General features: G+C 39.5%; 1 protein-coding gene across 4 annotated transcripts; it reads left to right on the top strand.

The window, feature by feature from the left end:
- The first annotated feature begins 1,619 nt into the window (after positions 1-1,619).
- LOC127446921 (interleukin-1 receptor-like 1) lies at positions 1,620-24,997 on the top strand. Of its 4 annotated transcripts, XM_051708249.1 has the most exons (12): positions 1,620-1,720; positions 1,925-2,008; positions 4,693-4,945; positions 9,995-10,154; positions 10,937-11,090; positions 11,420-11,485; positions 13,048-13,171; positions 13,411-13,544; positions 14,584-14,664; positions 20,546-20,686; positions 21,856-22,020; positions 23,973-24,997. In XM_051708249.1, exons 2-12 carry the CDS (start codon positions 1,933-1,935, stop codon positions 24,341-24,343), a joined length of 1,725 nt encoding a protein of 574 aa, XP_051564209.1. In that variant the 5' UTR covers positions 1,620-1,720; positions 1,925-1,932; the 3' UTR covers positions 24,344-24,997. The 4 variants fall into 4 exon arrangements, with proteins under 4 accessions (XP_051564209.1, XP_051564211.1, XP_051564212.1 ...); XM_051708251.1 differs by lacking the exon at positions 14,584-14,664; XM_051708250.1 differs by lacking the exon at positions 1,620-1,720 and having other exon boundaries at positions 1,882-2,008.
- Positions 24,998-25,243: the final 246 nt, after the last annotated feature.

The raw sequence follows: 25,243 nt of genomic DNA on the forward strand, positions 1-25,243 counted from the left end.
TTGTTACTAGTGCAAGTGTCCATTCCTGATATCAACAATTAAATTACTAGAAAAAAATGCTCATTTTTAATATCTGTAATCTTAGTTTTCACTAGTGGCTATGTTATTTTCAGATATCTAAAATGTAGTTGCAACTAGTAAGAGAGTCTTTAGATTTTTTATTTTAATTTTTAACTGCACTTCAGTTCATTGATATTTGATATCGCTTTCCAGATATCGGAAATACCGAATGTAACATGTCGAAATACACTTACAGATTAAAAATAAATCTCATTTTCACCAGCTGTAATTCGATTGTTGATTTTAGGAGTGGACACTGGCAGTAACAAAGAAATTATTTAATTTAAAAATGATCATTTTACTAGTAAGAAGTACATAGCTGATATCTGTATTTGGAATTCAAACAATTACGAATGAATTACAGATATCTTTGACTGCATTTTGAAAAGGAGTGAATGACAGATCATTGCGAAATTCTACTAGTATAATCTCTGTTACAGATATCACTTCCCCGAGACAAAAGAGCCCACCCCCATGTCTCTACGATGTTCTGATCCTGAGATATGAGTGTTGCTCTATTGTTACTAGGGTGGTCCATCTGGTTGCTAGGCAGTTGCCAGGGCGATGCTTATAGGCTGCTTGCTAGCCCAACTCAAAGGAGCCCACCCCCATGTCTCTACGATGTTTTGGTCCTGAGATACGGGTGTTGCTCTATGGTTACTAGGGTGATCCATCTGGTTGCTAGGCAGTTGCCAGGGCAATGCTTAAAGGCTGCTTGCTAGCCTGACTCAAAGGAGCCCATCCCCATGTCTCTACGATGTTCTGGTCCTGAGATATGGGTGTTGCTATATGGTTACTAGGGTGTTCCATCTGGTTGCTAGGCAGTTGCCAGGGTGATGCTTAAAGGCTGCTTGCTAGCCCAACTCAAAGGAGCCCACCCCCAAGTCTCTATGACATTCTGACCTAGAGAAGTAATCCCTGTGATCCTTTTCTCAATGTATGTCTATGGGATTTCTTTCGCCCGATCACTTATAAAAGTCATAGAAACCATCTCCTCAATAAGCCGGTCCATTTGACACCTCATTCATGTGTGTACAACAAATGGTGTGGGAAAGTTAGGTGCAGAAATTTTGTATGGAAGAAGTATTGGTTTAGGGTTTTTGCAAAATCCACTAGTTTTTACTAGTGCAAACATACTGCAATTACTGATATCAAGCATTTTAATTAATACAAATGTAATTATAGATATCTATATTTCACATACTGCACATGATGAAGTCAGTTCAGCTTGCCATATACTACACCAGATTTGGTAGGAAGTAAGTTTGTATTACATTGCATACAAAGTCATTATCATAAATATGCACTACTTGCCATATGTAGTGTTACTTTATATTAATAAGTACAATTTAAGTTTGCTTTATACCTTCTGATGTTAGAACCTTTTAATGTTTTAAGTATTTTCTGTTTGTTTTTATAGATTCAGTCTTGACTTATGATATCCTGTTCTCAAAAGTATCAGTAAGCAAGAGAGATAAGGTAAAGATTATGTGATATAAGAAGCGTTGTATGAACTGCAACACATCCTCTTTTTTAATGTTCTTCACAGAATTGCCTCGGCACACAGTAGCTGGTTACTTTACACCAAACTCAAATAACTTTACTCCTCAACTTTATGAGACCTTATCCAGAGCCAGTGACACTTCCAGACTTTAATAAGGTAATGTGCTTAGTTATACTTTAATTCTGCTGCAAGTTTGAACTTCTCACCATGAACAAGAAAGACGAGATTGATGCATGTATGGCGATTTGTTAAACAGAATAGATCTTGATGAATTTGAATAATCTGGAAAAGCTTTTCTGAGATATTGCATCATAAAACTGAGATTTTGCCCTTAAATCTTTGAGGTCATTTGCCATACAGAGATTATAATGATGTGGCAGATGTTGATGATTTTCCTCCTGACTGAATTCATTCCAATCTCTTCATATACATCAAACTTCACAGGTAAGATTTATATACAATACCTACATTTTTGTAAAATGATTTTTGCGTGGCTCGTTGTACACATCGAGGCAGATTCCTGGTGAAATGAACACTGGAGGTGCGACAACAATTAATTGTATTCACTTTCACACAAATTACGAATAAAACTGCAGATTATCAGATATGAACATTTATTTTTCACCCTGTTCCTCACAAAATTCTATCTTATGACATCATTCTATAATTGGGGGTACATTTCATGTAAAAAAAAAGGATGTTTCCCTAGTGAGTTTGTCAACTATGTTAAGGACAAACCGCATGGCATTACAGACATTGATTAAACGCTACATTTTAAGTAACACACATAATTAAGGGTTCGTTTGTCTATCCGGCCATATGTGCAGTAATTATTTTAAAATAATGTTAAGAATTGTATGTTTTTGCAGATATTCATGTGACATTTTCAGCATGGTCACTAGTGACACAATTATTGTTTAAAAAAAAAAAAAAAAAAAAAAAATCATAAACGAGGGCACACACACCCTCAGCGTCCTCAGACACATACTGGCTTAAATGATGACAAACTGATCTATGGAAAAGAATTCATTATCATCAGCGGACATCAGCGGACACATTAGGGTCATGTCAACTGTGTTACCCTACACGGTAAGTTGACAGGTAACCAGGGTTGGGGAGTATCGGAATACATGTAACAGGATTACGTATTTAAAATACAAAATATAAGTAACTGTATTCCACTACAGTTACAGTTTAAATCATTGGTAATCAGAATACAGTTACATTCCAAAAGTATTTAGATTACTGAAGAGATTACTTTGCATTTTATTGTCATTTGTTTCATTTAATATTTAGTCCTTTCAGATGGAAAACATTTATACATATAAATGATGTGATCCAAAGTGCATTTGAACAGCAGTGAAACACTTTCTTATGATGTGTTACATTCATACGAGCAGACAGAGAAGTACGTTTGAAGTAAGTTTGGAGCAGAAGAAATAGAAATAAACCTTGTGTAAATTGTCAGCTTTACGCTAAGATAAAATGATATTTCTAGCCATTTTACATGCACATGTTACCAGACATGATCATAACGTTGGATCATAATTTCTTTTTTTCTAGTAAGATCTTTGATATTAGGGCAAAAATCATATTCTTGATAATAATTTTTGTATTGTTTTCCTGTAAAAATATCTAAAAATCAGGGCGATCAGTTTGATTGATCTTGTTTTAGAAACAACACTGCATAAGATATTTATGTTTTTCAGAGAATGTATTTTTAACATGTGTATTGTGTCTTACTGTACTGACAGAGTTTTTATAGTCAAAACAAGTGAAACAATCTACCGGTGCTGAAGAAGTAATCCAAAGTATTTAGAATACATTACTGACCTTGAGTAATCTAACGGAATACATTACAAATTACATTTTACAGCATGTATTCTGTAATCTGTAGTGGAATACATTTCAAAAGTAACCCTCACAACCCTGCAGGTAACATAGTTTACAATTGCCCCATTTTGACTTGTATTTCAATGGTAGGCCTTGTCTGGCCAACCACATGTCATTTTCTTGATAAGGTTAACCTCAAATTTTAACATATATTTTAGTTCATATAATAAAAATATTGCAAACCTTAATACTCACTTCAAAAACACTAAAACTGTCAATTAAGAAAACATCATGACAGTTTCAAGCAAAAAGAAACATGGAGTGCACAAAATATTTCTGTGATATTACAATATGCTTTCCCTTAGTGGATAAAATGGGATTTTTCTGAAGAAAATGGTTAGAAAATATATAATTATCATCAATGTACCCAAAATTATAGAAACACTTGACTTGTGACTTGTTTTAATGTTTGCATTACATAATCAACAGATGCCCCACAAAATGAATTGCATTTTTCATCTCCTATTTGCTTTTTTGCTATCGGTTAGGTTTAGGTTTAAGGTTTAGGGTAGGGAGGTCAGTTTTGTTGATTTAAAACTCGATAGAATATTAACATTAAAAACCTCATCTATTCAGGAGAACATAAATCACTTTAAGTGCCACACAGTGGACATTTCACCTCGAAACTGCCGAAACTGCCTTGATACGTGCAATGAACCTTGTAATATTATTTAGCAGGAAATGTTGCAACAGTTATGTAATTTTCATGCCTGTAAAAGGAGCTTAAGATGATTTGCAGGAAAATGACATTAAAAGAACAAGTGGGGCACAAAAGTTTTAGTCATTTAAACCTGAAAATAAACAGATTTTGAGGATTCTGAAACATTGGAAACAAAGAAAAGTTGCGCTGTAAAATAATTAAGAAATATCTGATATTCTGCACAGCTTCTTGGTCACAAATCAAATTAAATCAAATTTGTCACATTAATCATGTGAACAGATGTTCAGATTTCAGATGCTCTTTGGAACATTCTCAAATCATGTTCAAAACAAAAAAATATTTAAATACATATACATTTAGCAATTCAACTTTTCACTCAAATTGTTAGCTGATAATATAATTTCTGTTTAAAATGTTTGTATTAAATTAGAAAAATGCTAAATTTAGCATTTTCACTAGTGGTCTCAGACTTTTAACCCCACTATATATTAGTAGAGAAAAATAATTTCCTAAAAATATTCTTAAAAAGCATTTGCGCTTTGGCTGGTCTAAAACAGTTGTGTCTCTTTTTTAGTTTCATGTGAAAGATTTCAAGAAAAGAAAACTTTGAGAGTGAGAGCTGGTGAATCCTTGTATTTACCCTGTTCAAATCTTGACTGCTATGAAGCAACTGAAAATACTTCGTATATTTGGTACAAAAACCTCAGCAAAACATTGCAGTTTGAGCAAATCGGAACGGAGGAGAGCGAGCATGTGCATTACCATGAGTCTGTGCTGTACATCCTTAACTTAACTACGAACGACACAGGAAGTTACATCACACGCTGGTGATTACACCTATGCCATTCACTTGTTTGTGCAAAAAATATAAAAAATGAAAATTCTGACATCTTCTACTCACTCTCATGTGGTTCCAAATCCATATGACTCTCTTTCGTTGAATACAAAAGGAGATGTTTTGAAGAATGTCAGAGCCGTTGTTTTCCGTACAATAAGAGTGGACATTGATTTTTACCGTCAAGCTCCAGAATAAGAACACAATAAAGAATAAAAACACAATAAAGCATAAAAAAATATAACAAGATGGCGCCGCTTATTTTTGTTACTTTTGTTTGTTTGTCATGTTTTGTGTCACTCTTTCCCAATCAGTTTCACCAGGGATGAACTGCTGAATATTTGGCAGAGCATACCTGATCATTTTTTTCCAATGTGTTTGATTATTCAGATGTTTTATTAGACATCTTAGATGGAGGTGCAGTGGTGTTCTACAAGTGCTCTAAGAGACACAAGCGATAGTATGCGAGCTGGCGCACTTGTGAAGCTTCGTCAACGCTACTTTAGGACTCCGCTGCCAAGTATTCATCTGGCGGATGTCCGCTCCCTCACCAACAAAATGGACGAACCGCTTCTGCTCATTCAAACAAATAAGGACTTTTCTAACTCTGCTGCTCTGTGTTTCACGGAAACCTGGCAGAATGAAGGCATCCCGGATAGCGTGTTACATCTGCCGGGCTTCTAGCTGTTCAGAGCGGATCGTGTTGCAGAATCATCAGGGAAAGCGAGAGGCGGTGGAACATGCTTTTACATCAACAAAAGTTGGTGTACGGATGTAACAGCATTGAAGAAGATTTGCTGTCCTAATTTAGAAGTGCTCTTCATCAACTGTAAGCCCTACTCGCCGTGGGAGTTTTCCTTGTTTATTCTGGTGAGCGTGTACATCCCGCAACAAGCATGCATGAACGCAGCGTTGCAACAGCTGTCTAATCACATCACAGACACAGAGCAACACCCAGACTCTCTTATCATTATTCTTGGATATTTAAATAAAGCTAACCTCACACATGAACTGCCAAAATACAAACAACACATCACATGCCCCACCAGAGACAGAAATATACTGGACCACTGCTACACCACTGTAAAGAATGCATATTGCTCTATCCCTCGAGCAGCTTTGGGATTCTCTGATCACTGTCTGGATCTCCCGACCTACAGGCAGAAACTATAATCAGCAAAGCCTGTAGTAAAGTCTGTGAAGAGATGGACCAATGAAGCAGATCTGGAACTACAAGCCTGCTTTGACTGCACTGATTGGAGTGTTTTTGAAGCTACAGCCACAGATCTGGATGAGCTCACAGATGCTGTGACATCATATATCAGTTTCTGTGAGGATATGTGCATCCCTACTAGGACATTTTTATTATTCAATAACGATAAACCATGGTTTAAAGGAAAACTCAGACAGCTTCGTCATGCCAAAGAGGATGCTTACAGAAGAGGGGATAAAATATTGTACAACCAGGCCAGAAACACTCTGACTAAGGAAATCAGAGTGGCTAAAAGAAGCTACTCTGAAAAGCTGAAAAAACATTTTTCAGCCAACGATCCTGCATCTGTGTGGAAAGGCCTGAAAAGCATCACCAAGAACTAGACACCACCCCCTCGCTCTCTAGAGAATCAACAAATGGCTGAGGACCTGAATGTGTTTTACTGCAGGTTTGAAAAGTCAAGTCTCACACCCCTCCCTCGCTGTAATCTTCACTTCACTTCACACACATACTAACACCTCCCGGAACCCCCGTCCACCCACCTCCTGCTACTCAACCTGCACTTATGGTCTGTGAGGAGGATGTGTGCCAGGTCTTCCGGAAAAAACAAAAGACTAGGAAAGCTTCAGGCCTAGATGGTGTTTCACCTCCCTGTCTGAATGTCTGCACTGACCAACTGGCCCCTATCTGCACATATATTTTCAATAGATCACTGGAGCAGTGTGAAGTTCCCTGTTGCTTCAAATGCTCCTCCATCATTCCAGTCCCCAAAAAATCCAACATCACAGGACTTAATGACTACAGACCTGTCACTCTCAAATCTGTGGTCATGAAGTCATTTATGAGACTGGCTTTGACCTACCTGAAGGGCCTCACTGGATTCCTGCTAGACCCCTTTCAGTTTGCTTACTGAGCAAACAGGTCTGTGGATGATGCTGTCAACATGGGACTGCATTATATCCTGCAACATCTCAATAGACCTGGAACTTCTGCAAGGACCCTATTTGTGGCCTTCAATACCATCATGCCTGATCTTCTCTCAACCAAACTGACCCAGCTCTCCGTGCCCACCCATATCTGTTGATGGATCACCAGCTTTCTGAAGTGAGGAAACGTGCAGGTAGAATCACTCTGGACTCAACACACCCTGCCCACTCCCTCTTTGAACTGTTGCCCTCTGACCGGTTCTACAGGGCAATGAGTGCCAGGACATCTAGGCAAAAGAACAGTTTTTACACTCAGGCCATTTTCCACATGAACAATTAAACAGCCTTCAGGACTCCCCCATAGTGCAATAATGTAAATACAGTGGTGTGAAAAAGTGTTTGCCCCCTTCCTGATTTCTTATTTTTTTGCATGTTTGTCACACTTAAATGTTTCAGATCATCAAACAAGTTTAAATATTAGTCAAAGATAACACAAGTAAACACAAAATGCAGTTTTTAAATGAAGGTTGTTATTATTAAGGGAAAACAAAATCCAAACCTACATGGCCCTGTGTGAAAAAGTGATTGCCCCCTAAATCTAATAACTGGTTGGGCCACCCTTAGCAGCAACAACTGCAATCAAGCGTTTGCGATAACTTGCAATGAGTCTTTTACAGTGCCGTGGAGGAATTTTGGCCCACTCATCTTTGCAGAATTGTTGTAATTCAGCCACACTTGAGGGTTTTCGAGCATGAACTGCCTTTTTAAGGTCATGCCACAGCATCTCAACAGGATTCAGGTCAGGACTTTGACTAGGCCACTCCAAAGTCTTCATTTTGTTTTTCTTCAGCCATTCAGAGGTGGACTTGCTGGTGTGTTTTGGATCATTGTCCTGCTGCAGAACCCAAGTTCGCTTCAGCTTGAGGTCACGAACAGATGGCTGGACATTCTCCTTCAGGATTTTTTGGTAGACAGCAGAATTTATGGTTCCATTTATCACAGCAAGTCTTCCAGGTCCTGAAGCAACAAAACAGCCCCAGACCATGATGTTGTTTTGATGTATGATGTTCTTTTTCTGAAATGCGGTGTTACTTTTACACCAGATGTAATGGGACACACACCTTCCAAAAAGTTCAACTTTTGTCTCGTCAGTCCACAGAGTATTTTCCCAAAAGTCTTGGGGATCATCAAGATGTTTTCTGGCAAAAATGAGACGAGCATTAATGTTCTTTTTGCTCAGCAGTAGTTTTCGTCTTGGAACTCTGTCATGCATGCCATTTTTGCCCAGTCTCTTTCTTATGGTGGAGTCATGAACACTGACCTTAACTGAGGCAAGTGAGGCCTGCAGTTCTTTGGATGTTGTTGTGGGGACTTTTGTGACCTCTTGGATGAGTCATCGCTGCACTCTTGGGGTAATTTTGGTCGGCCCGCCACTCCTGGGAAGGTTCACCACTGTTCCATGTTTTCACCATTTGTGGATAATGGCTCTCACTGTGGTTCTCTGGAGTCCCAAAGCTTTAGAAATGGCTTTATAACCTTTTCCAGGCTGATAGATCTCAATTACTTTCTGTCTCATTTGTTCCTGAATTTCTTTGGATCTCGGCATGATGTCTAACTTTTGAAGATCTTTTGGTCTACTTCACTTTGTCAGGCAGGTCCTATTTAAGTGATTTCTTGATTGAGAACAGGTGTGGCAGTAATCAGGCTTGGGTGTGGCTAGAGAAATTGAACTCAGGTGTGATAAACCACAGTTAAGTTATGTTTTAACAGGTGGGGCAAACACTTTTTCACACAGGGCCATGTAGGTTTGGATTTTGTTTTCCCTTAATAATAACAACCTTCATTTAAAAACTGCATTTTGTGTTTACTTGTGTTATCTTTGACTAATATTTAAACTTGTTTGATGATCTGAAACATTTAAGTGTGACAAACATGCAAAAAAATAAGAAATCAGGAAGGGGGAATACACTTTTTCAAACCACTGTAAATATCTCATGTACAAATGTAAATTCACATATTTAATTCAATAACTGTACATACCCCTACCTTGCACATACATTACCATTTGCACATGTACTTACGCCATTCTATGTTATATGTCCTATTATTTGTATGTCTATTTATACCCTTACCTTGTTTTATATTCTGTGTCTCACTGTAATGTTCTGTGTGCATTTGCTTGTTTCTCCTATCACCCAAAACAATTCCTTGTGTACGTGAGAACACTTGGCAATAAAGCTCATTCTGACTCTGATTCTAAAAGTAGTCCATATGATGTGTGTGCTATATGCCAAGTCTTCTGAAGTCATGCGATAGTTTTGTGTGAGGAACAGACCAAAACTTAAAGGGATAGTTCACCCCAAAATGATTTTAGTTCAACGTGTGTTGTTCTAACCCTAAATGACTTGCTTTCTTCGTATGCTTTCATAACAATCATGAGTCTCGTAGAATAATTTATTAGACTTCTAATTTATACTTTTGTGTTCTTTTGAAGCTTGAAGAGGTGGTCACCATAAACTACCATTGTATGACATCACTGAGAACAACATGTTTTCACAATTTCTCCTTTTGTGTTATGAAAAAGACAGAAAGTCATATAGGGTTATAACAACACAGGGGTGAATAAACAATTACTGAATTTTCATTTGTGGGTGAACTATCTCTTTAAATTGTTATTCACTGATAATCTTCACTTCCAGTTGCTGAAACTGGATTATTGAGTTGAAGTAAGAACCGTATCAGTACAATTCATTAACAAATCATTCAGACTGATTCATTTGAACAGAAGAAAGTCATGTGGATTTGGAATGGCATGAGGGTGAGTGAGTGATGACAGAATTGTCATGTGTCAAGTGTTAATGCATACTTTAACAGTGTTTTACTGTATGTTGCCTCTCTGTAGGTGGTATTCAAATAACAGTTGTGATGAATATGAAATTGACATTGTGGTTTATGAAGAATTCAACACAAATCTGTTATACAGTCCAATGTCAGAGATAAAAGTAGCTGGAATTTACTGCCCAGTGTGTGATAAACAGGAGGGTACCTTCACCTGGTATAAGGTATGCTTAGGATAACTGTTATGTATTTGTTATATCTAACAGATGTAGATGCACATGCATGTATGCATTGTGTCCAAAAGGCGTCTAATGAAAATGCTTTTTGCATTTGAAAATTTGTTTAGCATTTTTCGCATTTTTAACGGAAGCAATATTAGCGTTAACGTGATTTTAGTGAGATAAAATTTGCTTACAGTGTGTTGAGTCGTCATGACAACAAAGTTGTAATATTGAATATAACTTTACACAGATAAGGTAAGCGATTTTATCTAACTAAAATCACGTTAACACTTATAATGTTTACATCTGTTTACATTGTTTTCAAAAAAGCTTTCTGAATGTCCCCACATCTGTTATTGATCAAACAGATAGCTTGGTACGGTGGATGACCCAACGTACACCATTGGTTGAGTAACGTTGTTGGGCGGGCCTAAGCAGGTGTCTCAAAACAAACAGAGGAATTTTAATAGCGCCACAGAGACACAGTGTTTTTAATTTACCTATGAATGGCTTACTTATAGTTGTTTCTGCATATTAAGCTGGGATAGAGGAAAGTATTTTAACACTGATTTTTTAACACAAAAAGTTACATACTCCAGCTTTAATAATTAATTAGTTAAAAATAAACTGAAGATTAAATGAAAAAAATCCCAGATATTCAACATGATCTAAAAAAAATTCAGACCCCACTTTGTTTGTGTATATCAATTCTGATCTAAATTATTGTCCTGAACCAAAACTGATCATACACTAATTTGTATTTTATTTTATTTTTTTTTTTTGAGAATTTCACTCTTATTCCAAACCAAGAGTCAGGGCGGATTTTACGCATTCGTAATGCTTCAAAAGACAGCGCTGGAATTTACACCTGTGTTTGTACCTGGGAGCATCATGGCAGAATGTACAACACTTCTGGATCTCGTGAACTGTTGATCAGAGGTAGATTCTTCAGTCGCCCCTATTAAGGAACAATATTTGTCCAATATTACCAAAATACACTTCATATAATGTACACATTCAACAACACCAGACTCTGAGACAGTAAAGATATCTGACAGCTACAGGTCACTACGGTGTCTGCTACTAAACCACTGGATAGACTTAGAAAAAAATGTATGAAATATCAAATGTTAGATGACAGCTAAACCAACAAAATAATTTTTGTTCCTACATTTTAAATATTTGGGGCATTTTTGTCACTTTTAGGTTAATTTCTGACCTTAGGTAGAAGTCTGATCTTTCTCATGATATTCTCCTCTGGTTTATAGATCAGCCTCCCAGCAATCCTACAATCATTCTTCTTCCTGTCAATTCCACTATGATCGCTGATCTGAGTGAGTAAACACAAACAAATATACTAAACAGGTATTCGTTCATCAGTAATGGAATCATAAACACTTTTCAGGACACAAATGGGCCAGGAATCTGTTAAACAGATATCATCATGCTGCTACCGTATTCAGTGGCAAGAAAAAGTATGTGAACCCTTTGGAATTAGCTGGTTATAGTGTAGACAAACACACACAATGTGCTTAAGCCAGTAACACACAAACAGTTATAATCTTTCATGTATTTATTGAACACATCCCATTAAACATTATTGCTGTGGAAAAAGTAAGTGAACCCTTGTATTTAATTACTTGTAGATTCTCCTTTGGCAGCAATAACCTCAATAAGCTGTGGATTAGACCTGCACAACGTTCAGAAGGAATTTTGGACCATTCTTCCTTACAAAACTGCTTCAGCTCAGACATATTGTTAGGATGTCTGGTGTGAACGGCACTCTTGAGGTCATTCCACAGCATCGCTATTGGGTTAAGGTCTGGGCTCTGACTGGGACACTCCAAAAGGTGTATTTTCTTTTTTTGAAGCCATTCTGTAGTGGATTTACTTCAGCGTTTAGGGTTATTGTCCTGCTGCATCACCCAACTTCTACTAAGCTTCAGCTGCCGCACAACCACCCTGACATTATCCTGTAGGATATCTTGATAAACTTGGGAATTCATTTTTTCCCTGGATGATGGCAAGCGGTCCAGGCTCCAAAGCAGCAAAGCAGCCCCAAATCACGATGCTCCCTCCACCGTACTTCACCTTTGGCATGATGTTTTCGTGTTGGTATGCGGTGCCCTTTTTATGCCATACATAGTGCTGCGTGTTCTTCCCAAACAATTCAACCTTAGTTTCATCAGTCCACAAAACATTTTCCCAGTAGCGTTGTGGAGTGTCAAGGTGGTCATTGGCAAACTTCAGGCCTGCAGCAATGTTTTTGTTGGAAAGCAGCGACTTCCTTCGTGGTGCCCTGCCATGGACACCATGCCTGTTTAATGTTTTCTGTATAGTAGACTCATGAACAGATGTTAACCAGTTCCAATGATTCCTTCAAGTCACTCTAGGGTTCTTTTTTACCTCATTGAGCATTCTGTGGTGTGCCCTTTGAGTCTTCTTGGCTGGACAGCCACTTCTAGGGAGAGTAGCCACAGTACTAAATCGTCTCCATTTATAGACAGTTTGTCTATCTGTGGATAGTTAAAGATCTAAGCTCTTCGATAACTTTGTAACCCTTTCCAGCTTTACGCAGAGCAACCATTCTTGATTGTAGGTCTTCTGTGATCTCTTTTTTGAGAGGCATGGTCCACATCAGCAGATGCTTCTTGTGAATAGCAAACTCAAAATGTTTAAGTGCTTTTTATAAGTAAAAGTAGCTCTAACCCACACCTCCAATCTAATTTCATCAACTGAATTCCAGGTTTGCCAACTCTTGATGTCTTTAGCCTATGAGGTTCACTTACTTTTTCCACAGCAATGGAAAACTAATTCCAAAGGGTTCACATCCTTTTTTTTGCCACTGTATTTTTCAGTCCTAATGTCAAATCTGAACACATTTCTTGTTTGCCAGATACAGAAATAGTCCTCTTGTGTTCTGTGCGCTTTGGAATCAATGTCAGAGATCAGTGTAAAGTTGAGTGGGAAAGAAATAGGACCCAACTGGATGGTGTGGATGGATATAAGCAGGAATTCAGGTAAATAACACCAGATGTAGTGTAGAACATTGAGATCTTTAAACACTTTAACCATAGAAATATTCTTTATGCAAGTATGCAGATGCGAGTACTTGGGCAACACATTGCCATTGTGTGTTGGCAAATTGCATTACAAAATGTTGTCCTTACTTATCTAAAGAGGTCTCTGAGATCCACACAGAACAGCAAATGGTATTATTAAGATAATCTCACTGATCCTACATTGTTTTCTTCTCCAGAGAGGTAGATGGGGTCTCTCAGTCAGTTTTGACCATCAGTAAAGTTTCACAGGTGGATCTTCAATCTGAGTTTCACTGCAGAGTCGAAGATGCTTTTAAAGTGCGTTATGTGTCAGTAACTCTGAAGAGTCGAGGTGAGATCTTACAAGAGTACAAACACAAACCTCTTAGTAATTCCTCTATAGAAAAAACTATTCACCAATGAGATCTCTTTAATATCTCAAATCTCTCTCCTAGACAGCAATGCAGAGCAAATAGAGACCTTTCCAGGCCTGGAAATGTAATGGAAAATAGCAATATCTTTGAAAAGTCATAAAGATTTATATTTTGCTATAGTGAACATAAATTTTTCTAATATTCTTAGCTCTTAAATATTTCATTAGCTATAAATTGCTGATTTGAGTGCTATAAAATGATAAAAAAAAATATATATATATTTATATATATATATTATTGATCCATTTATTATGAAGAACTGAAGAAAAGAAAAACAGAAAAAACATGCAAATTCATTGGTCAAAAAGTGTAATCACACTGACTCTCTTATGTCCAAAATGTGTTTCTATTTGTCTTTCTTTGTAAAAGTTTTTATGAAAGTCATCTGAGGCTATAGGCTAAAAGTCTATATTTAAATGAAGCTTAACTTAAATCTGCTGAGCTATGAATGAGCAACCAATCAGCAATAACATTTTTGTCTGGGTTACTTTGTAAGTCTGCTGTGCCATCCAATTTTAAATCAGGCCAACATATATTAAAAATATCAAATATATATTAATTAAAGCTGCATTGCACTTAAAAAAATATTTTAGCCTATTTTTAATATTTACGCATTCCAATTTAATAAAATTTCATCAAATTGAATTGTGGAACGTCTAACCAAAATAAATTTATAAAACTTTAAATATTTTAACAAAAATCTATGATGCTTGGATATGTTTTCTGGTAGGGTAGTTAAAGCTTATATTGGTTGTCATGCTTTAATGAATCGAATATTACTCAAGGGATATTGTGTTAACGAGGCTGTATCCAGCTTCTTATTCACCAGTTTTTATTGATGCTATCTGTTCCCCTTTATTCTTGTATTGCGTTTACCATTCCTGAAGTGTTAAACAGGTGTTCCAGTGAATTAACTGTTTGTGTGTCGCTGTTTATTCCTCCTTTCTTTTACCCCAGTCGCAAAAAATTCACAAGCCTCACTCGCCCTTGTGGAGTGGGACATGGTCATGTGTCTGTCACTGGGGGAGAGAGGAAGCGGTAAGGGCCATCACCTGGTGACTAATGATACGTAACACATGTGTCTCGTTACAGTGACGACGGAGATGGGCTTGAAAAGGTTGCTGAGAACGCGAGTAAGGGAGATAGAGTCCCAGTCACACAGACCTGCCAGATCGTGAAGCTAAATGCTGCAAAGCTGTTAACCTTAATCATTTATAAGTTCATGTTGTCTCTTATGACTAAAGCTAAAGTAGATACCTTGTTGTGAAGCTGAAGAGTAAATGCACTGCTGTGAAGCTGAAAAGCCAAACACTGTTTGTTAAACTGTGAAAAAACATTAAAGCTTGATTTACCTGGACTGCCATCCTGCTTCCCACTTCCTTATTGTTGAATCTTCTACACTGGTGCCGAAACCCAGGAATAAGGAAGGAGACTGGTCGCCATGGACACCTCACCTCTAGACGAAGTCATCCATGCCCTGACCAGCATCCAGGAGTCCCATCACCATGCCCTCCTCGTGCAAGAACAGCGCCTCCAGGAGCTCCTCCAAGGATCGGCAGGCCTTGCGGAGCTGGTTAGCTCAGGGCGGTTCCTCCACCACGGCCCCAGAAGCAGTGACGAAGCCACAGCTGTTGCTCCAAAAGATGGGCCCCCAGGACGAGCCGGAGGCATACCTGAGTTTCTTTGAGCAGTCGCCACCGCCTCCGGCTGGCCGTGAACCCAATGGGCCCTCCACCTGCTGTCGCTGCTTTCCGGGGAGGCCCAGCTCGCGGTGCAGCAACTACCAGCTGAGGACCACCTGGACTACATCAAGCTGAAGACTGCTGTACTGCAATGGGTTGGCCCGAGCCCCGAACAACACCATCAGCGATTCCGCTTCCTCACTTTGAGCGATGCCAGCTGCCCATTCGCGTTTTCCCAACAGCTCCGTGATGCCTGCCGCAGCTGGATGCTGGCCAAGGAAGGGCATGGCGTGGAGGATTTTATCGACCAGATGGTGCTGGAACAGCTAACCATTCGCCTGCCCTGAGGAACAGCAGAATGGGTCCAGTGCCATCGCCCCACGTCGGTGGATGACACCATCCAGCTGGCCGCAGCCTACATAGCAACCTACCCTGAAGCTGGCGAGCCGCAGTCCAGATCTCTCTCTCTCTCTCTCTCTTGCTTCTCCTCCACATCCTCTTTCCCCTCCCTCTCCTTCATTTCACCCTATACCCGCTTCTCGGAAACAGGGAGTGGTGCCACCCAAACCAGCGCCCCGCCTTCGCGGGCTGCACGATGTGCCGGTCCCTTCCCCTACCCTTCTCCGTCATCCTTCCCAGGTTGATGTCTCCGCCGTCATGGGTGCAGCTGGGAAGCCTGGGCCGGACTGGTGGGAAGCCGAGTCAGTCCAAGACCGCCGACCGGTAATGGAGGTGGAGACGTGGATTCGGGTCCCTGCCACACCACAGTCTGCCCCCGGTTGAGCAGGGACATACAGGACACCGGTAAAAATTAAGGGACGTACATACCAAGCCCTAGTTGATTCTGGCTGTAATCAAACCTCGATCCACCAAGGCTTGGTTCATGACAGGGCTTTGGGTACAAAACACAAGGTGATGGTGAGGTGTGTGCATGGGAATGTTCACAAACACCTGTTAGTGACTACCGTTATTCAATTTCATGGATTAAAGCATAGAGTGGAGGCCATGGTTAATTCACGCCTCACCCATCCACTGATTCTGGGAACCAATTGGCAGGGGTTTAAATGATTATTAAAAGCATTGTGTGGGGAGCGTCCGCTCAGTGTCAAAATGACGTAGGAGGGGAATCCTCCAGCATTCCTGCCCTCAGGGAATTCCTGGAGGGGGACTTCCCTCGGGAGCATTTGCGTGACGAAACCCTTAGGCATGCCTTTGACCAAGTGAGAGTAACTGATGGCCAGCTGCTCCAGCCCGATGTCACCCTCACATATCCGTATTATTGAATTAGGGACCGGTTGTATCGAGTGATGCAGGACACTCAAACCCATGAAAATACAACCCAGTTGTTAGTCCCGAGGAGTCGTCAGGAAACACTTTTCCAGGCGGCTCACCACAAACCTATGGCAGTTCACTCAGGGCAAGAAAGAACACTACACTGTTTGATGGCCCGCTTTTATTGGCCGGGCATTCACGGGGATGTACGCAGATGGTGTGTGGCATGCCGTGAATGTCAGCTGATGAATCCACCGGCCACCCCAAGAGCGCAATTGTACCCATTACCGTTAATTGAGGCCCCCTTCGAAAGAATTGGTATGGACCTCGTCGGGCCATTAGAACAGTCAGCACATGGATATCAGTTTGTATTAGTCCTGGTGGATTATGCAACGCGATATCTGGAAGCAGTGCCTTTATGCAACATCTCAGCACACAGTGTTGTGGAGGCACTCTTCAAAATTATCTCCCGGGTGGGGATTAGGAAAGAAATCCTCACCGACCAAGGCACAATGTTTATGTCGCGAACACTACGCAAACTTTATAAATTGCTGGGGATTAAATCGATTCGCACCAGCGTTCATTACCCACAAACTGACGGGCTGGTGGAACGGTTTAATCGCACCCTAAAAAACATGATTCGTAAGTTCGGACACGAGGATGCTAGAAATTGGGACAAATGGCTGGATCCCCTATTATTTGCATTCAGGGAGGTCCTGCAAGCCTCCACGGGGTTTTCCCCCTTCGAGCGCCTGTATGGATGCCGGCCCTGGGGGGTGCTTGACGTTATACGGGAGGAGTGGGAGGAAGGACCTTCCCAGAGCAAAAATAAAATTCAGTACATCCTTGATCTTTGAGCAAAGCTACACACACTGGGTCAGTTGGCACAACAGAATTTGCTCCAAGCTCAAGAGACACAAAGCCGGCTCTATAATAGGGATGCCCAGCTACGGGAATTTGTACCGGGAGACAAAGTACTTGTATTACTCCCCACATCAAGCTCGAAATTACTCGCCAAGTGGCAAGGACCCTTTGAGGTTACACGGCGAGTCGGGATCCTCGATTATGAAGTTAAACGAACGGATAGAGGCGGGACACATCAAATTCACCACCTCAACCTCCTTAAATTATGGAGAGAGGCAGTCTCCGTGTCCATAGTGACGGTAGTTCCAGAGAGGGCGGAGCTCAGCCCAGAGGTGAAGTTCAAAGCCGATCCATTCACCCCGTTCCCTTTTGGAGACCACCTCTCACCGTCCCAGCTCACGGAGGTGGCCAGGTTGCAAAAAGAGTTTGCAGACGTGTTCTCTCCTCTCCCCGGTCGGACTAACCTCATACAGCACCATATCGAGACCCCATCGGGAGTGGTTGTGCGTAGTCGGCCATACCACATACCCGAGCACAAGTAAAAGGTAATTCGTGACGAATTAGAGGCAGTGCTCTAAATGGGGGTAATAGAAGAATCGCACAGCGATTGGGCGAGCCTGGTTGTTCTTGTATCTAAGAGTGATGGGTCAGTCCGGTTCTTTGTTGATTACTGGAAAGTCAATGCTGTGTCTAAATTTGACTTGTACCCAATGCCCCGAATTGACGAACTGCTCAATCGGTTGGGTGCGGCTCAATTTTATTAGATACTGGATCTAATTAAAGGATATTGGCAGATCCCCTTAACCCCATTATCCTGAGAAAAAACTGCCTTTTCCACACCGTTCGGATTACACCAATTTGTCACTCTTCCGTTCGGTTTGTTTGGGGCTCCCACCACGTTCCAGCGCCTCATAGATAAAATCCTCTGGCTACACGCTGCATATGCCTCTGCCTACCTGGATGACATTATCATACACAGTAATGATTGGCAGAGGCATATTCAGCATCTAAGAGCCGTGCTGAGGTCGCTGAGATGGGCGGGACTCACGGCAAACCTGAAAAAGTGCACAATTGGGCGGGTGGAAGTATGGCATCTGGGCTTCCACTTGGGTCATGGGCAGGTACGACCCCAAATTGATAAAACTGCAGTGATAGCGGCCTGCCCATGTTCCAAGTCCATAAAGGAGGTGAGACAGTTTATGGGGTTGGCTGGCTATTACAAAAGGTTTGTGCCTAATTTTTCTGATGTCACCAGACCCTTGACTGATCTCACTAAAAAGGGGGTGCCAGATCCGTTCCAGTGGACGGGGCGTGCCAACAGGCTTTCACGAGAGTGAAATCTGCACTCTGTGGCAGCCGCTCCTACACGCTCCTAACTTCTCTCTCCCCTTACAGACAGATGCATTAGAGAGGGGGTTGGGGGCCGTGCTCTCACAAGAGTATAGCACTATTGAAAAAGAGTGTCTTGTCATCAAGTGGGCGGTCCTAACCCTCCGCTATTACCTGTTGGGGCGTGCCTTCATCCTCCACTTGGATCACGCCCTGCTTCAGTGGCTCCACCGTATGAAGGATGCCAATGCGTGGATCACTCGTTGGTACCTGGCACTTCAGCCCATCAAATTCAAGGCGGTCCACAGGCCAGGGCCGCAGATGCTTGTGGCTGATTTCCTCTCCAGGAATGGTGGTGGGGTGGGAGGTTAGCAGGCTGGACGTTGCACGGGCCTGAGTCGGGCGGTGGGGGTATTTGAAGCGGGATGTGGTCATGTGTCTGTCACTTTGGGAGAGAGGAAGCGGTAAGGGCCATCACCTGGTGACTAATGATACGTAACACGTGTCTCGTTACAGTGACGACGGAGATGGGCTTGAAAAGGCCGCCGAGAATGCCAGTAAGGGAGAGAGAGTCCCAGTCACACAGACCTGCCAGATCGTTAAGCTAAACGCTGCAAAGCTGTTAACCTTAATTATTTATGAGTTTATGTTTTCTCTTATGACTAAAGCTAAAGTAGATACCTTGTTGTTAAGCTGAAGAGTAAATGCACTGCTGTGAAGCTGAAAAGCCAAAGACTGTTTGTTAGACTGTGAAAAACCATTAAAGCTCTATTTACCTGGACTGCCACCCCACTTCCTGCTTCCTTATAGTTGAATCTTCTACAGCCCTTCTAGCAGATAGTCTGTTTAAACAGATTGGACAATTTAAAACTACATCTAAAAGCCACTATACAGTAGGTACAAGGTACTAAGAGGTAGTTCCCCATTAATGAAACATTAAATTAAAAAGATGTTTTTAAACATGTACAGATTTCATAGAACAGCAATGTATATAATAATTTGTTTAGCCTGTAACAATCTCTTTATTAGAACTTTACTGTCAAAGAAATTATTAGGGAAACTGTTTATTATTGTAATTATATTGCATACTTCTGCATATTATTTTGATGTTAAATTTTATTTCATCCCCATCATTATTGAATAATCTTTTTGTTTTTAGTTTACAGTTTAATTGTGTGCATGCCATTTTAATCTTATAGTTAACCTGCCGGCTTTATCCACCAAGGCTGTGTATTTTAATAGAAAAATAAATAAAGGTCTACTATTTTACTTCTATCAGACATATTATACATTTCACCTCTTAAATTTGGGGTATTTTGTCTGTTGTACAATACAAACTTTAATGTGTAGTGGATAATACACTTCGATAATCATGTAAATAAGAGTGTTTTTTATCTTCCTCAAAGCAAGTCATATCTTGGTTATAAATGTTTGATTTAATAACATTATATAAATCTGAAAATAGCACATTATGACCAGCTCAGCAGGTGAATATATCTAAATGATCACAGGCAATGTCCAGGCAACCTCAAACTATGAGATTTATCTGTGCAGAAGAGCAGTGCCGAAACAAAATTTATGTAAAAAACAAAGCGTTGTTCCTCCGCAAGTCACTTTTTTTCTTTTCTTTTTTTTGGTTTCAACCATAGACATTGAAAGAGAGCCCGAAAGATCAGCAGTGCAGCTTTAATTTATTTTAAATCACAATAAAATGTGTCAATTCAAGGCTTGATGTGTTATTCTAATTTTATTTATGTTTGTATGTTTATCAGATGAAGCATCAGTTCTTTTGGTGGTTTTGCCATGCATCTCTATGTTTCTTCTTCTGCTGGTTAGTGAAACGGTGAAGTGGTTTGCTGTGGATCTGCTGCTGTTTTTGAGGGGAATTTTCACCAAGCTGAACAGAAAAGAGGGTGAAGCACATAATGCGCCTACTCTAGCTTTTACTATATCTTCTGTTTATTTACACTCCATAGACCACACATGTATAAAACCCTTTCAAGGATTAGTTCACCCAAAAAAGGATATTCTGTCACTATTTACTCTCCCTCATGTCATTCCCAACCCTTTCCCATGAAACACAAAAGGAAAATTTCTAAAGAATCTTCATGCAGCTCTTTCCTGTACAACAGTTACATATTGTAAAATATATAATGCATGACATTAACCCGATAAGCTTGGCGAGAAAAATAAATAATTGTCAAACGATTAATAATTACAGTTTTGACCAACACAAAATAGGTATCGTTTGAAAGCTTAGAAGCTCTACTTTAAAATGCATGTAGGCATTATGACCAAAGTGTTCCGTTTTGATAATTTAAAAAACAAATTGCACTGTACATATTATTGCAATCAGTAAAAACAGCCATGTGTCATATGTTTTTGGAAAGCTTTCAAAGAGCAACATACCACCAGCCTATTTGTTTTACTCACAAACAAAAATATAGCGAATAATAGATAAGTATATGTCTTTGACATTATGACATTATGCTTCATGTAAACAGGTGATGCTTATATGCTGCGTTTTCACTTATGACTTCACAAAAAATAAACAGAACATAAAATATCGCATACCATTAGAGGAGGTGATTATCTTTCTATTAACACAAACATTTTCTCACTTACAGTTGATATGATAGAGAACAAAACAAAATCAGTTTTTTGGAGCCACCTTATTTACACCCAGAATTATATAATATCAAATCATAAAAAATAAGAACAAACGTAAATGTTTGTGATTTTATATACGTTTCTTAGGCTGAGAGATCATAATCTATATCATTAAACATTTTGAAAAGCTTTCTTTACAATGATACCAAACACTTGAGCCTTTAATTTTGGGTATGCCACTAAAACTAAAAATATGTGATGAAAAAAAAAAAAAAAAAAAAGTATTTCACTGTATATGTGCAAATGTATAATGTGTGACAAAAATAAAGGCTTCTTCTTCTTCTTCTTCTAAACTGGAAATCTTTAAAAACACCCTCAGAGCTTAAAGGGTTAACACTTGTGAGTTAAGAAAAAAATACATAAATGTGTCAGATGAAGTGTTAAATTGATGTTTACTGTGTCCGTTTGACAGATGGTAAAGTATATGATGCGTATGTGATTTACCAGAGAAACAGCTTGGATGAGATGACAGCTAAAACTCTAAGTGACTTTGTCAATGGAGCTCTTCCGACTGTACTGGAGAGATATTACGGCTTTAAACTGTACATTCATGGCAGAGATGACCTACCAGGAGAAGGTATGTTTGCTGAACCTTTACATATAAATGTAAAATAACATAAATCCATTATTTTATGTGTTAAGAGTGTATTCTTAAAGTCTAGATATTAAAGGTACTTGAAGAGATAGGCGGCATGACCAAAATATAACACAGAGTAATAATTTGTATTTATTGTATTAATATAATAATATAAAATGGTATTATATATTACATTTATGTATTTCTATATCAAATATAGAGTAAGGTGTGTTATATATATATACACACAGTGCATTCAGAAAGTGCTCAGACCCCTTTATTTTTTCACATTTTTCACACAGATTTTTGGTAACTTTTCAAATGTATTAAAAAGAAAAAACTGAAATATCACATTGACATAAGTATTCAGACTCTTAACTCAGTACTTAGTTAAAGCACCTTTGGCAGTGATTACAGCCTCAAGTCTTTTTGGGTATGATGCGACAAGCTTTGCACTCCTGGATTTGGAGATTTTCTGCCATTCTTCTCTGCAGATCCTCTCAAGCTCTGTCAGGTTGGATGGGGACTGTCGGTGGACAGACATTTTCAGGTCTCTCCAGAGATGTTCGAATGGGTTCAGTCCGGACTCTGGCTGGGCCACTCAAGGACATTCACAGAGTTGTTCCTAAGCCACTCTTGCGTTGTCTTGGCTGTGTGCTTAGGGTCAGTGTCCTGTTGGAAGGTGAACTTTCGGCCCAGTCTGAGGTCCTGAGCGCTCTGGACCAGGTTTTCATTAAGGATATCTCTGTATTTTGCTGCGTTCAGCTTTCCTTCAACCCTGATTAGTCCCCCAGTCCCTGCCGCTGAAAACACCCCCACAGCATGATGCTACCACCACCATGCTTCACAGTTGGGATGGTACTGCGCAGATGATGAGTGGTGCCTGGTTTCCTCCAGACATGACACTTGGAATTGAGGCCAAACAGTTCAATCTTCATTTCATCAAACCAGAGAATCTTGTTTCTCACAGTCTGAGAGTACTTTAGGTGCTTTTTTACAAATTCCAACCGGGCTTTCAGATGTCTTACACTGATAACCCATAAAGCCCAGATCGGTGGAGTGTTGCAGTGATAGTTGTCCTTCTGCAAGTTTCTCCCATCACACATGATCTCTGGAGCTCAACCAGAGTGACCATCGGGTTCTTGGTCACCTCTCTTACCAAGGCCCTTCTCCCACGATTGCTCAGTTTCAATGGGCTGCCAGCTCTAGGAAGAGTCCTGGTTGTTCCAGACTTGTTCCATTTAACAATTATGGAGGCAACTGTGATCTTGGGAACCTTCAATGCAGCCGAAATGTTTTTGTAGCCTTCCCTAGATCTGTGCCTCGACACAATCCTGTCTCTGAGCTCTGCAGGCAGTTCCTTTGACCTCATGGCTTGGGTTTTGCTCTGATACACATTTTCATCTGTGAGACCTTATATAGACAGGTGTGTGCCTTTCCAAATCATATCCAATCAATTGAATATGCCACAGGTGGACTCCAGTCAAAATGTAGAAACATCTCAAAGATGATTCAGAGAAATGGGATGCACCTGAGCTAAATTTCAAGTGTCATAGCAATGGGTCTGAATACTTATGTCAATGTGATATTTCAGTTTTTTCTTTTTAATAAATTTGCAAAGTTAGCAAAAATCTGGTTTTTGCTCTGTCATTATGGGGAATGGAGTGTAGATTGATGTGAAAAAAATAATTTAAAGCATTTTAGCACAAGGCTGCAACATAACAAAATGTAAAGAAATGAAGGGGTCTGAATACTTTCTGAATGCACTATATATTTATATATATATATATATATATATATATATATATGTATTAGAGGGGCTTTGGGCAATGTCTGGGAGGACAGCTAAACAATATTAAACTAGATCATCAAACCATCATAGGTTGGTTTAATCTGCCAAGATTTGGTCCTGATCTCTACAAATGTGTGAAACTCACGGTCATCTTTTCCAGACAGTATAAATCTGATTGAAACGAAGATACAGCTCAGCCGAAGACTTATCTTCATTTTAACACCAGGAACAAGTGTTGATCAAAGCGACATTTCTCCTGAAGCATATGATCTGCAAGTGGGCCTTCATCAGGCTCTCGTACAAGGAGATATGGGTGTAATTTTGATCCAGCTGGGAGAAACACAGGACTACACACATCTGCCTCTTGGTTTACAACATCTTCTTCATAAGAATTCTCCCTTAATGTGGAGAGAAGAGCAATTGTCGCCAAACTCAAGATTTTGGAAACAGGTGCGGTATAGGATGCCCGTTCCATCATCGTGTCAGAGAAACAGAAAAATAAATATCAAGACAGTGCACAGCATCATTTGAAAATCAGGTTTACCAATCGACCCTTTCAGATGAATTTTATAGAAATAATACAAAATCATGATAAAACGCTGTTGCCGGGGGCACTTATAGTCTAAAACGCAAGTTACTCTGAGAGGTTATTTTTCCCAGTATTGAAATCTTTAAATAAATCTTGAGAAGTGCATACTGTGGAATGGATTAAACTATGTGTCAGCCTTTATTCCCAAATGAACATCATCAGTAGGGTTACAAACATAGAAGAGGAAAATATTTCTTTATTGCCACTATGCCATGTGAGATTTAAGTAAACCAGCTTTATGTGCATTTGGAAAAAAAGTCTCATCATTACTAATTAAATGCCAAAATCTGAGATGCATTCATTTAGCTTTTTGGCCTACTGATATCCTAATGTGTCACAAATCAAACAATAACAGGAGAATTGTGACTGTATATAAATATTTCAAGATAAACAGACTAATCTAATTTTCTTCTCTCTTTGATTGATTTTATTACTATTTTATGTGTATTTATGCATTTTCCTTTCTTATCTTTTCCTCTTCTTTTTTTATTTTTCAAACCTATTTTTATTTTTAATCTGTTTTATTCTATGTATGTGAACATCTGTTAAGCACTTTGTTAACACTGTTTTAAAAGGTGATATAAATAAAGCTTTACTTACTCACAGTTCATCTTTTCAGTGCATTGTATTTTACACTATATGTTAACCCTTTAAGCTTGGATGGGCCTGCCCCACGAGAAAAACAAATAACTGTCAAAATATTAATAACTACAGACTTGACCAACACAAAAAAGGTATCTTTGATAGATCAGAAGCTCTACTTTCCAATGCATGTAGGCATTATGACCAAAACTGAACAAGAGAGTTGAAATTTGCAGACAAATCAGAAGTGTTCCGTTTTG

The sequence above is a fragment of the Myxocyprinus asiaticus genome, chromosome 10 (genome assembly GCF_019703515.2).
Source record: "Myxocyprinus asiaticus isolate MX2 ecotype Aquarium Trade chromosome 10, UBuf_Myxa_2, whole genome shotgun sequence".
NCBI classification, from domain to species: Eukaryota; Metazoa; Chordata; class Actinopteri; order Cypriniformes; family Catostomidae; genus Myxocyprinus; species Myxocyprinus asiaticus.

Coding starts and splice junctions, on each gene's coding strand:
- LOC127446921 (XM_051708249.1), top strand. CDS start 1,933: ATGATGTGGCAGATGTTGATGATTTTCCTCCTGACTGAATTCATTCCA. Junction 4,946..9,994: donor GGAAGTTACATCACACGCTG/GTGATTACACCT, acceptor GCCTCTCTGTAG/GTGGTATTCAAATAACAGTT. Junction 10,155..10,936: donor GTACCTTCACCTGGTATAAG/GTATGCTTAGGA, acceptor TTTTTTTTTGAG/AATTTCACTCTTATTCCAAA.